This window comes from Macrosteles quadrilineatus, unplaced genomic scaffold, assembly GCF_028750875.1.
Source record: "Macrosteles quadrilineatus isolate MER2022 unplaced genomic scaffold, UCM_ALF_1.0 Scaffold_9__3_contigs__length_116548681, whole genome shotgun sequence".
NCBI classification, from domain to species: Eukaryota; Metazoa; Arthropoda; class Insecta; order Hemiptera; family Cicadellidae; genus Macrosteles; species Macrosteles quadrilineatus.
In genome coordinates this window covers 53,784,097-53,797,471 of record NW_026542602.1, presented here as the reverse complement: position 1 = coordinate 53,797,471, position 13,375 = coordinate 53,784,097, and the positions used below count along the sequence as shown (strand labels likewise).

At 35.0% G+C, this 13,375-nt stretch overlaps 1 protein-coding gene across 1 annotated transcript; it reads right to left on the bottom strand.

Moving 5' to 3' along the window:
* On the bottom strand, positions 1–8,493 carry LOC129004006 (probable phosphoserine aminotransferase). The gene is made up of 8 exons (XM_054432375.1): positions 8,365–8,493; positions 5,375–5,505; positions 4,041–4,156; positions 3,492–3,653; positions 2,708–2,802; positions 1,994–2,163; positions 744–1,001; positions 1–185 (listed from the first exon to the last, which is right to left on the bottom strand). The coding sequence occupies exons 1-8, from the start codon at positions 8,419–8,421 to the stop codon at positions 83–85; spliced, it is 1,092 nt and encodes a 363-aa protein (XP_054288350.1). The 5' UTR covers positions 8,422–8,493; the 3' UTR covers positions 1–82.
* Between the last annotated feature and the right edge of the window lie 4,882 nt (positions 8,494–13,375).

Genomic DNA, 13,375 nt, shown 5'->3' with positions numbered 1-13,375 from the left:
CATGAAACAAAATAACATTTATTAACATTAACACAGTGTATAAGATAACAGTACAGTATAATGTAACAACAATTGGACATTTTCACGAATTTGCTTTTTGGAACTCTTTCATAAAGTCTGCCAAGGTTTGTGCCTCTTCGACAGTAACTGCGTTGTAAAGCGACGCCCGGATCCCTCCAACCAGCCTGAAACAATGTTTATATGTATAAATTGCCCTGTAACACAACGTTGTAAACATTAAATATTGCTATTTGTTTGCTTTTCAAGCGCCTACAAAATATGTTAATTAACCAAGTATTTGAAATATTTGATGCTTCAGCAAGTGCACATTGTGTGAAACAAATATCAATTTTTATTTTGTAACACAACAAAAATTATCATTTTTCCTCAAAGGTTTAATTGCCTGAGAATTAAGGATACAAAGGAAAGGATGAGGAGGCTTACCTTAAAAATTGTAGGCATCCTACTTCACTAATCTAACACAAAAAACACACAAAGGAAATACTGAATATTTTGAGGACACTGGCCCCTTTTTTAAGCCATTAATTTTTTTCCTCACAGATTTGCTTCACAAAAAAATAAGTATTTCAGAACTAATTCAATGAATCATGATTTGTTTATCCTCTGCCTAGCTCTAGACAATTTTATCAATGAACAATGTATGGGTTAGTTTTAGCTTGGAACAGGCGTTGTATTTATTGGCTTAAAACTCCTCATGGCAAAAATAAAAGAACCTGTCATACCTATGGCCTTTCAGCTGTATCATGTTCCTTTTTTTGGCCTCACTCAAAAACTTAGCCTCGAGCTCTGCTCCGGCAGCGATGCGGAACGGAATGTTGACTCTGGACCTGGCGCGAGGCTTGACGGGACACAGGTAGAAGTCTGCGGACTGTTGAATGGCGTTGTAGATCAGAGAGCTCTTCTTGGCCGAGCGAGCAGCCATCTCTTGTACTCCTCCTTGTCTCTTGATCCACTCAAACACTCTCAGCATCACAAACACCCTGAATGTTGAAAGTAATCAGAGACAGACAATAACGTAAACAAAACAAGTATTAAACTGGGATTTCTTAGGAGTGGTATGGTGAGTGTGGAGAAGCTAAGCGAGTTTTTGCTTGTCCAATGGCGGTCCATTCTGCCTCTAGGAAAACAGTACCATTGAATTACCTAAGACAAGTGGAGAGTAGACTCCGCGCTTAGTAAAACCCAGCTTAAGCTTAAGTGATTATTCTTTGGAGCCTATCAAGAACAGGTTTACCCATATGTAAACAAAAATTGTTTCCACTAATTTAGCTATTGTAAACTTAGTGAGACTACCGAATACAAGCCAGCGTTGCCCTATTGCTAGTATCATACATCTTTATATTTTAATGCAAATGAGTACTGGCAATCTTTGGAAACGCCCTTTCCTTGTCCCCAATGTGCAATGAATCATAGTTACCAATTACTCATATGAGCAATTACCAGGTGTGGTGTAGCTTGACCCTACAATTCATATATGAAGCAGCACTAACATGAATTAGAGAACTAGATTTGGCTTGATTGAAAATGTTTCTTCTAATCAATTTTAAATTTAATTCACACAGAGTCAATTCAAGCCACTTGGCAAGGATATTTTTGAATTGCATTATAGTGTGTGGCTAGTTCTTCTATCCTCTTAACATAAATTGATGATCATTACCTGGGTCTTAAAATCGTTCATGGTTGTAATGTAATTTGAAAACTTTTTTGCAAACTCCTTTAAGTGGGGAATAAGTGATTGTAAGTGGTATGTCTCATTGGTAAGACCTGGACCCAGGACCAATTCACTTTTTTTTGTTTTGATGTCTACAGAGGCCAACAATACCATCCATTCAAATTCATGTTTGGGTATGGCTTTTCCACTCTGTTTTTTTTTTTTTTTTTTTTTTCAATAATCCTAAATATTAATCCTATGTTAGTCAGTTCTCAGATGATGGAGAGTGTTCCCACACTGAGAAATGTTAGGACTGCTTACCCGAAGGTGGGAGGAGTATTGTGTAGGGAGTTGTCCTTAGTCATGACTGTGAAGTCCCATACGAGGGGAGTGATGGGGAGTGGGCTGCCGAGAAGATCTCGTCTAACTATCACCAGTACTGTGCCTGACGGACCAATGTTCTTCTGAGCCCCAGCAAACACCACACCAAACTAGGAACAAACTTGCTGGTCACATATCCACCTTCATCCAGAATGTATTAAGGTAAATTAAAGAAACAAATTAACATACTCTTGTTGTGGAAAACCCCGTCTTATCCTTGACGATTGCAAAAAATAAAAATATTCTTAAGAATAAGTGGGTGACAAAAATATATACTGTAGATGGATAGAAGACTCACAGAAAGCAATGTTCGACAAAAAATATTTTGGTGATGTATAATTTCTTTCTAATTTTTCAGGAAATAAAAACACATATCTATGTATTTATCAAACTTTTAACCTAAATGAATCTCCTTTTCAATACCTTCAAAGGTATCAGGTTGATTGCCACAGTTTGGTCATTATTTATTTTTATAGTTATCCTGCTAAAAATTTAGCTGAATAGGTAAAAAAATATTCATAGCCTTTTTAACTTTAGATCCACATTTTGTTTATGTTGCCGATACTTACCCATAATCAACGGATGAGTACCTCGGATAGTTTTTAGATATTATCTTAGATATTTATTGTTCGGTATTCAGTTTTGAAAGTTTACCTTGGTGATGTCAAAAGGCCTTGTGAGTATGTTAGATGACATGTCTGCCACGAGAGGAACTCCCTTGGTGTCTGGGATATCAGGAAACTCCAAGCCTGTTGAAAATGAATACGTTAAAAATATTAATGTTAAGGCTAATTTAATTTATCATAATGGCAGTAACAATACTGAAGAATCCGAAGCCTAAGCAGTAGTAGTTACAAGCTTTCCTCCTAAGTTGCAGCATGTGGCAAGTATAGCTTTTATCAATTTTTGTAGACTTATGCTTAAATAAATGATAGTAAGTGAATGGTTTTGTTAAGTAAATGTTTGATTGTTAATCCAGCTAGTAGGCTGAAGACATCCCATCTATATGGATCAGCTGTCGCCAATTTTTTACTAGAATGTAGTTGTGTAAGCCAGTCATAGATTGCGTTACTGTCTAAAACTCTATTTTGTACCTTATTTTTTGTTACTGACATATTTGCTGGGTCACAACAGTTGCTATAGCTCATAATAAGTCATTCCATCAGTTTGACTCGGTAAAAACCATCATGTAATCGGCAGAAATCAGTATTTTAGATCAGCGCAATCTCTAGGTGGCTCACATCAACTAAGACAAATTTTAAAACCTGCCTACAACTTTAACATGGGGGACCGTCTAGTTGTTGTATTAATAGTCAAAGCTACTACGTAGTACGTAGTGATCATCATAATCTCATTCCAATAACATTTTCAATGTGTTTTAATGCCTAATGTTAAAACCAAGAATCAGGCGACACAAAACTATTCTAACCCAACTTACCATGAACAGTTTCATTGTCGCAATAGTAGACATATGAAGCCTCTGGGTCTAAGTTCCACGATGACTGAGGAGGAACGTCAACGTAGGAGTCAGTCTTGGGCAAGACGAGGTTAACCGAGCCATACTTTGCTGCTTCTTTGGCGGCCTTGGCAGACCACGAACCTGGTAGGGAATTACGATCCATCAAAACAATAAGTTTGGTTTCAATAACTTATCTAAATGTACAATAGAAGAATCACACTTTTATCTTAAAAAACATTACCTTTTTCAAAATTTCAAATTTGTATTTGTTGACACGTAATCCACAAGTTTTCTACATGACGAATCAGTTTTGACTTCATTTTGAAGCTGAAAGATATAAATTCTATCACTAACAATAGATTAGAGGATTTAACAAAATTTGAATTTTAAGGGTTGGTCTTGAGTCTTAAAAGTTTCACACACAAAACCGATCGCCATATAGACAACTTTTGGATTATTTGGATAGAAAAGGTGACTTAACATCTTGTGAACAGCTTATTGTACAATAATTCACCTCTTCCAAATTACCTGTAACGATGTAGTCAGCCTTTCCGCTACGTGACATGAGGTTCATTGCCACTGCACAGAACAACCCAGTACCTCCTCCTTGCATGAACATTACACTGTATGTGTCGGGGATGTCTCTGTAACCCATAGGAAATCAGATTTTATTATCATAATATACCAACAAATTAAAAAAATCACAATAAAAAATCACAACACATTGTTCTTATTATTAACATCATGCTGGTTTGCAAAATCATTCAAGTTTATCCAGTCCTGCAGCACACTTCATCAAAATCAGACCAAACCTATTTGAGTTATCGACATAGGACATAACAAATAGCTAATTCGCTATAGGGGAAATTCGCTAGCTTGGAGATACGGTGTCCGAAATGGCATAAATATTGGACCACTAAAGTTTGGCCTCAAGCACAGAGGAAGTAAAAAGTAATACAAAAATATAAGAACCTAGACACATTAAAGGTGAGTTATCAATTAATTGTTGAATAAATATTTGTGTTCTTTTATTTTACTAGTTTTAACCAAATAATATGAAACAAAATCAAAATCAAAAAGTGATTGCTTGGAGGGAAAATTACTTTAAGGCCACAGTTGTATAACAGACTATACAAAGGAATAATTCATTGAAGCTTGAAATCTTTGTGATGATAATTTTGGTCATGAATGAACCATAACAGAGTCAAAGTTCATTTTGTAATCAGTTAAATGAGCTTACTACTCTCTAGTTTTAGTGGACTATGTACATACATTCAGATCTGAAAACACCGCCTACACTAATAACATTATGTTGTAAGCTTCCAAGAAACTTAATTAAATATTCTTTCATTTAGGGTTTAACAAATAACATTAACCTTATGCTACTCTCCCTTTGGATAATCAAGTCCCAAAAAGCCGCATACTATTTCTGTGCGGTATAACTCTACATCTTGGCAGATATTTTGATGCAAACTTTTTTGCCGCCTCTGCCTGTTCTCAGAAGATCTAATGTGCTTTGGCCATCGCATTCGAATGTACTGTCTTATAGCGTGCTGCGTACCACAGAGTTTATCGACTCCTTCCTACATACATCTATATATGCTAACCCTCTGTCTCAGTTGTATTACCAAACCAGTGACTGATTGAACAAGTCTCACTTTTCACATCTTCAGTAGATTTTGGCGTTTTAACTTTTGTTGGTTAAGTATTTTTTATATTTGTGATGATAGTTTAAAAACGGGGGGAAAATTGTGTTTTTGCTAGAACTAATCAGGATTGAAGAGGTTTTACAACTTTAAGAAGTTACGAAGAATTTACAAAACTTTTATTTTCGTTTGTAACCAATGTTATTTATTACTCACAGCAATTCTCGTACGAGTCTCTGAGCAGAGTTGTTGATGGCTTCGTATTCCTGGGATCGATGACTCATCTCAACCACGCTAATTCCCGAGTCGCCATACTCCACAAACTCTCTCTGGACCTCCAACATTACCTGTTTACAAATAAAGCTCAGTATGGTCACTTTTAGCGAATTTCCCACATAGGGAAATAAGCTATTACCGTAGTACTCATGGTAAGACCTGGACCCGGGACCGATTTTTTTTTCGTTTTGAGGTCCCTAGAGGCCAAAAACACCATCTGTTCAAATTCATATATATATATGTGTCCGTTAGCGCGATAACTCGAGCAAAAATGATCCGATTTTGATGAAATTTGGTACAAACGTGTAAACCTACGTTTATTCGAACGAGTTCGCGAACCAGCATGATCGGACCATGGGAACGGGGGTTTATGGGGGCTATTATGGGGTAAAAATGGGTTTTTCCCATTTTTGACCCAAAAAACATAAAATTTTGCAATTTCTTTCTAAACTATTTTGTAGAGCTTAAAAAAAACAAATAATTTAGTATATTGAAGCGTTATAATGCGCCTAATAGTTACGAAGAAAATTCTAAAAAATTGTAAATTTAAAATTTCCATGTTATTCTTATGGAGAATAAGTAAACTGTTGTAGTTTGCTTGTTTATTAACATATTTTGCCCAAATTTGGAAAATTTTTTTATTTCTTACCAACTATTAACATTTTACATAAAAAACACTTTTACCCTCCCTGTTGCAGCAAACCTAAGTATGTTTTAAACTGATTCTTTTTAAATAGGGAATAAATGTGATATTTTTAAGGAGACATTTTAGTGTAAATCCATTCAGGGAAATGGAAATTCGCTTAGTCTGCAGGTTTGCTGCGGCGGGGGTATTTATTTGGTTGGTTGCCTTGTGTTCTTGAAGTCCAATTGACCCAATTTAATCTATACACATTTTGTGACATCTTCAGAGTTTCTCTAAAATATAAAACTTTCTACTACTTACAAGTGTTTGTGAGTCACTGTTGTTTTTCACATCACTAGGATTACACAGTAGCGCAGTGGCACATGGGGGGTGCACGGTGGTACCGCAGTGGCACGTGGGGGGTCCACGGTGGTAGCGCAAGCACGGGTTGAGAGTTCCGTCACGAAAGCAATGAGCTTGATGGAAGTTAACCTCATATGATAATTCCCAGAACTCAACCCCATTACATGTTATTGAAAAAAAAGCATAGTAAATATGAATATTAGTTTTAAGGTAAATACGAGGCAACCCATGCGCAAATTGCACAATTTAAGGTCCAAAACTTGTTTCCGAGGCAAAGTGAAGCCAGTGCAAAATCCTCATTTACCTTTTCAAGATTATGTTTGTTTAGAACAGTTATTAGGTGAATAGAACTACATTTAACAATATTTTTTTTTATTTTATATCTACACTATAAAGAGTGAAATCTGAAAGCCCTAAAGGAAATTCCCTTTTTAACTACCATTCGCAGGTGCACTAGATCGTAAGCATTAAAATTACACTTCAATAAATTGTAAAACTCTGTTAAGTTGGACGGCTGGAAAAGGAATGTTACAGGGAAAACCTCTTTGTGTTATGTATATTGTAGAAGATAATTATGTAAAGCTATTTACACAATGAACGATTATTTCTGAATTATAACATTCTTTTGTCTGTGCTGTATCAAAATTGATATGTACTGTAGGCAGCCTGGGCTGTAGTCAGCCCGGTTGGGTAAATTTAATTTATAGTTGCATTTAATTTAATTTGTTGTTTTGCCAAAATAGCAAGTCACTACTAAGAAGTCATTAGATGCAACTAAAGTCACATAAACTTGACATCATAAAACTAATTAGACTGAGATATGTCTTGTGGTTGAATGGTCAGTTGTTGAGATAAGCTATCACCAATCTGAGCTGACATAATGTGTTTTTCAAGGGCTGTGACTGATACTACCGAAATTTAAGATTGTTTGTTCAGTATTAAGTTTTACTAATTAATGTCATTAAATTATACAATCTCATTATTATTTGTAGGTTCAGTAGAAATCATCCATATAAAAATCTTAGCATACAAATTTACACTAACTTTTAATAAATCATCAAATTACTGTACATAATTTTACAGATCAATAAAAGAATTCTGCTAAAATAAATAAGTTTACATGTCTATCTATATTGGTTTCTATATTTAATTTACATAATAATAATAAATCTTTAATTTATTGTCATTTGGTAATATAAATCATTACAATAGACAAGGTCAACATGTTTTGTTATGTTATATAAAATATTAAATAGGCTACAGAAAATGTTAAAATAAAGTTAAAAGAATCTTAAAAGGAATAAGCATCAGTAATAATAAAAAACTTTGAAATTAACAGGGAAAAGGAAAAGACCATAACAAGAACAAAGAATCATCATACATGAAAAATAAAGGCTTAAAATTACACTACCCTATACATTAAGGTAATTATTATAGCTTGTTTGTGTGTAGCTATTTCCACTAAATGTGTTAAATTAAATAAAAATGTTGATTTAATTTAAATTGCAAAATGTGGTATAAAATGAAATATACCAAAGCAAGGTAAATAAATAGTACAGATTGTTATGTCATTATTGGATTATAATTGATAATTTATAAATAAAACATTTACCATATTTATATTTTGTAATTTTTAAAATATATACCGGTACTTGGTGTACAATATGTTTAGGGTTTTATTTTCTTCATAACTCATTTTTACAGTTTTTAATTGAGGCTTGTACATTATTGGTGGGTCATGATTATTACAAATTTAATTAAAAGGACACAGAGCTTCAAATTAAAAGTTGAGTTATATAAAAAAATAATTTACTATTAAAGTCGGTAAAAACAACAAAAAGTGTTTACCATCCTTTCCCTAACAGAAAAAATGTTACTGCATCCCAAGTATATGTGGGTACAATTTAAAACAATGAAGAATGGTAATTCAAACAATACTTACTTCTTCAGGTAGTTTTCCAGGCCCGGCTCCGAAATTTATAACTTTCTTGGACGACATGGCCAATGTGATAGTCGTCGTCTGGTCTGCAGTCGACTTAGATTGTCTCCCGTCTCCCAAATCAAGTTGAGGCCCGGTCTTGGTCACTTCCACTTCCCTCACAGTCCGAGTCAAGGTCAGCTGATCATGAAAGCCGAAAGCGTCTGCCTGTTTGCAGTTCAAGCAGTGGATTTCGATTTGATCCGGTTTGAGTTTGAGTTTCACTTTCAATTATACAGTACTTTGCTCTACATGCTACAAACGCCGGTCTATCATTATTAATCATGTCTCAATCTTTTCATATTTTGTATTCTTTGCAGGCAGAGTATACATTATTTTAATCGTGAGAACAATATGGGCTAGAATATTAGGTGATTTTTAATGTAAACAAGTTTTTAATGTAAAGTTTATTAAAACTTTTAGATTTTCCTTCTTTTTTATATTTCCATTCTTTGTAAATAAGATTTATAAATAATATGGTGCTATAGGTAAAAATATCAATGTGCATAAAAAATGTCACTAAAATTTATTTACATATAAGAGGAAAATATACCTAGAGGGAATTATTTGAAGGTAATTTCATCATATAATGGAAACAGTGTTACTCATTATCAATTTAGTTCTTCGGAGTAATTACGTCTTTGAGGTAAAGTTTATCACCAAACCATATTGTAGGTCGGGTACGCGTCTAATTGGCACCGCGTCAGATTGGCACCGCGACAGATTGGCACCGCTCCTAGAGGTGCCAATCAGTCGTAACAGTACACGACAGATTGGAACCTGGAGAAAGGGGTGGTGCAAATCTGTCGTGGTGCCAAGCTGACGGCTGCCGCAGAGGTGCCAATCAGTCGTAACAGTTCACGACAGATTGGAACCTCGAGAAATGAGTGGTGCCAATCTGTCGTGGTGACAAGCTGACGGCGGCCGCAGAGGTGCCAATCAGTCGTAGCAGTATACGACAGATTGGCACCGCTGCCCTCAATAGGCCCACCTGTTCGTTTTACTTACTAGTCTGATGTTTGAAAACAGAAACGTGTCAATACTTGATGCAATTAATGTCAATTAATGCATACACATTGATAATAACATTAACTTTAACAGCACAAACCGCTTCGTAAATGGTCCATCTAATCAAAGTTACAGTTCCTCAAGGCTTTTAAAATTATGCCATTAAACTCAAGTTTATAATTTGGAAAACGTCTGATACCTACTATATTTGGCACAATTGAATGAAACCTTGCAGTCATTTTTCGGAAGTTGGGTGTGCGTTAACCTGGTTAAAAAAGGGTTTTTCATTCAGAAGTTACAGCTTGTCAAAGATATGACAATTTATCATTCAGTTAACTAATATTATTTCAATGAAATGATATTTTTTATGCATTATAGAGTGATAAATTGTGATATATTTGAGATGCTGTAATTTATTACTTAATTTACCTTTTTGTAAACAAGATGCGGTTGCACGCAAGTAGGCTTGCCCTATAAAATAATTACCGGTCCTTCCTTCTTGGAAAAAAACTCTAAAATCAGGTAATGTATAACTCGATGGTTACACTGAATATGCAAATCTTCTGAAATGGGGTTATTTAGGCGTGAAATTTACGTGGATTAAGATATATATAGCTATGGAAATTGAAAGTGGTCGCTATGATGGATTTTCTGCCTCATATCAGGACTTTGAGAGAAAATACTGTATTTCTAAACACTTTCTTAGTATGCATCTAGGCTACATGCCATGATGTCGTGTTAGTTAAGCAGTTTGTAACTCGAGAGTCGAGACCGGCTGGATCTTTTTAATGATTTATGATTTGTTGGATTCGTCTTCAACCCGATTAACACAATATGTATCTTCAGTACAGTATTTAAATTTAGGGCTAAGCCCCACATATGTATGTTATGCGTATAAGGAAAAATATGATGGTTTTTGACCATATGCATAGATTAATTTAATATATTTTAGAAACAGCTGATTAAACATTTGACAGGTAATGTAATTGAAAGTCATTTTCAGCGGTTTTATGTTGTCTGTGATTGTTTTTAAAAGGCTTATAAAGGTGGCCGGTTGATTTGGTTTTTTTTTTAACTTTTATGGGGTACAAAGTTTGCCGGGTCATCTAGTTTGTAATGTACAGTTCGCTCAATGTTTCTGTAAACATAACAATAAAATACGTTTTATATTAATTGTTTTTCGTGTTAACATTAACAATTCGCATGTGTTTTCCTAGTAGGCCTACGCTTTATTTAAGGAATCTTGATCAACAGTAATAACAAAAACTAGTCGAAATCAAAATACTACTGAGCAAGGCTTGGTCCTAACAGTAGGCCTACTTTACAAATATTAGGATTGAGAAACAGATGGTGTGGTGTAGTTAACTGAACTGTCATTAATAAAAAACAACCCCTAAATGCCTCAAGGATCACAGCACTGACGCTAGTTTTTATTTATGGCCTTGTCCTATTTCAAAAAAGGATCATCTTATAAAAGGTGCTTGAAAAAATATTCGAAACCCTCCCAGCGTGGAGATTTCCGGCTTCCTCAAATTCTCTGTACGTCCGCTCGTTTGTCAATGTCAACGTTTATGTTGAAGACCAAATTGACAGTTGGAAATGCCACATAACTTGCAGACTCAAATATAGAAAACCCCGTAATTTGAATAGCGTGAGGATGCCAGCAGTCCCTGGTGGTCGCCCGTAACAAAGACACTGTTGTTTGTCAACAAGGGATTAGGATTGCCCGTCTACCTGTTATGGGGGGAGGACGCCCCGACTTTAAAGCCAGGTTATTGAACCATGAGGGAAATAATAGCTACGGTAAACCATCAGGCCAGATTTAGATTAAATGTGCTGCACACACATTATGTCAGTAGTCAATTGATATACGGGACTCGTATTAAGTGTACTGTACACTGTACTGTCAATAAAGGGGGTTTAATGATTTTAATTAACTTTAATATGGAAATAATTTTTTTTGTAAGTAACACATTGAGTTAATATGGTATGGTACGTGTTATAATGACTTTTCTAACATTAAATTTGAACATGAGGTTAGGTTTCTCCAATACAGCATATGCAGACTCACGATAATCTGAGCCCCAATTGATCAAGCCTCCGTAGATAACCGAGCTCATCGGAAAAGTATAATAACAATTAAGCTATTAAAACCGCGAAAATTAACGTGAAAAGTGAAGATTCTTTCTTTTAGTGCAGTAGTAAGTAGCAACCAGGTAGCAACATTATTCTTACTAACAGTTGTTTGCTCAAGCTGTTGATTACCACAAATAGTACGTTCGTCTTACGCAAAAATCTTTAGTAGCAATTGTTACATATTTTACTGTGGGCCCTGACTGTGATATTTTGTATATTCCACGAAGTACGAAATGAAAGAATCCTTATTCACTAATGCCACATCTGATTCAAAGTACAATGCTTAATCAGTTAAATCATTCTACAAACATGCTATCTGGTAGCAAAAGCGTAATGAAAAAATCAGTCTAAAAGGGCCAATACACATTCGGCGAGTTTCTTGCAGATGTTTGGCGGTTTTTGCACTCAAGAAGTAGTTGTGATTTCTTCCCTACGAAAAGGGATTTGTTTGAATTTTTACGAGCAGGAAATATCTATATATTAATTTAAAACTGTTTTTCTTTGTCATAGCTAAATTGAGAGAACGGCTGGGCGTAGAAACTCGGTAGAGGTGTCTAAAGAAAGGTCTTGGTCTGTAGATGAGCTATCAAAAGAGAAACGTGGTAAATTCCTTTGGGGCTCTGCCCCAGTGGCCTTTGAATTCTCATCCCATGTTATTCTTATGGAGGAAAAACTGGGTTTTTGACCCAGCTAATTTGAGAGAACGGCTGGGCGTAGAAACTTGGTAGGGGTCTCTAAAGAAAGGTCTTGGTCTGTAGATGAGCCATCAAAAGAGGAACGAGGTAAATTCCCTTGGGGCTCTGCCCCAGAAGCCTTTAAAGTTGCCTCTTCAAATTTGTTTACCTTAAGCATAATTCTACACTACTTTTTAATGAAACAGCTGTTAATATTTAAATTGTGATTTATTGAATTTTTCAAAATGAAGCCTACAGTACTTGCAATGGGTTTTTCTGATTTTAAAATCAATTTTATTCGGCATCGTGTCATGTTTTGCAATATAATGTTCTATTACCAAATCAGTGGAAAGTCCTAATATCACAGTAACTCTTAAAATTATTTCTTAAGAGGTTAACTTATATCTATTGTATGGCTTGGTTTCTGCTTTTTTTACCACTTCTTGGAGATAGTAAATACCAATTGGAGATTGTAAATCGTCTGCCACTTCTTGGTGATATTCTTTGGCGTATTGCATCTGTCGACGAAACTTGGGTTGGTGAAATTATTACAATGGAAAAAAGCAAGAAATCCTGGACAATTTGATATAGGCTAAAAATAAAACTGAATTAACACTGCTCTACATTTCTTGAGCAATCATTGAAATAACCGATTTGCAAACAATGAAAAAAGAACAAAGAAAAAGTCATAGAACACAACCAAGCAGAAGAAATAGAAATATTGTTTTTTTCATAATATAATCGTTATCATAGACAACCTAATGCAGCTATGAGAGGAAAAAAATTGTAGAAAACACTAAAAACACAAGATCAGCTTTTTGAGAAAAGATAAGACATTTACAAAAGATTTTGATTATATCTAACTGTTGTGTAGATCGTGAGTATTTCCATAATCTTGGTGAGTTGACTGTAATGCTTCGCAATTGCTCGAATTCGAGCAACAGGTACACTAGTTTCTATAGTTAATCAGGAATAAAATAGTTTTTCCTACAGTCACCTAACAATGTTCATGTTCTCTCACTGATTTGAGAAAGCAAAGTGGCCAATTCACTCATCACATTGTTGTGTGTTAACATTGTCTCACTCTAATTACTTTGTCTCACTACAGATTTGCAACGTGAAGGGACGAAATAGTGAGTGCAACATGCAGACAAGGT

Coding starts and splice junctions, on each gene's coding strand:
- LOC129004006 (XM_054432375.1), bottom strand. CDS start 8,421: ATGTCGTCCAAGAAAGTTATAAATTTCGGAGCCGGGCCTGGAAAACTA. Junction 5,506..8,364: donor CTGGAAAACTACCTGAAGAA/GTAAGTATTGTT, acceptor ATTTGTAAACAG/GTAATGTTGGAGGTCCAGAG. Junction 2,803..3,491: donor CGACAATGAAACTGTTCATG/GTAAGTTGGGTT, acceptor CATTTTCAACAG/GCTTGGAGTTTCCTGATATC.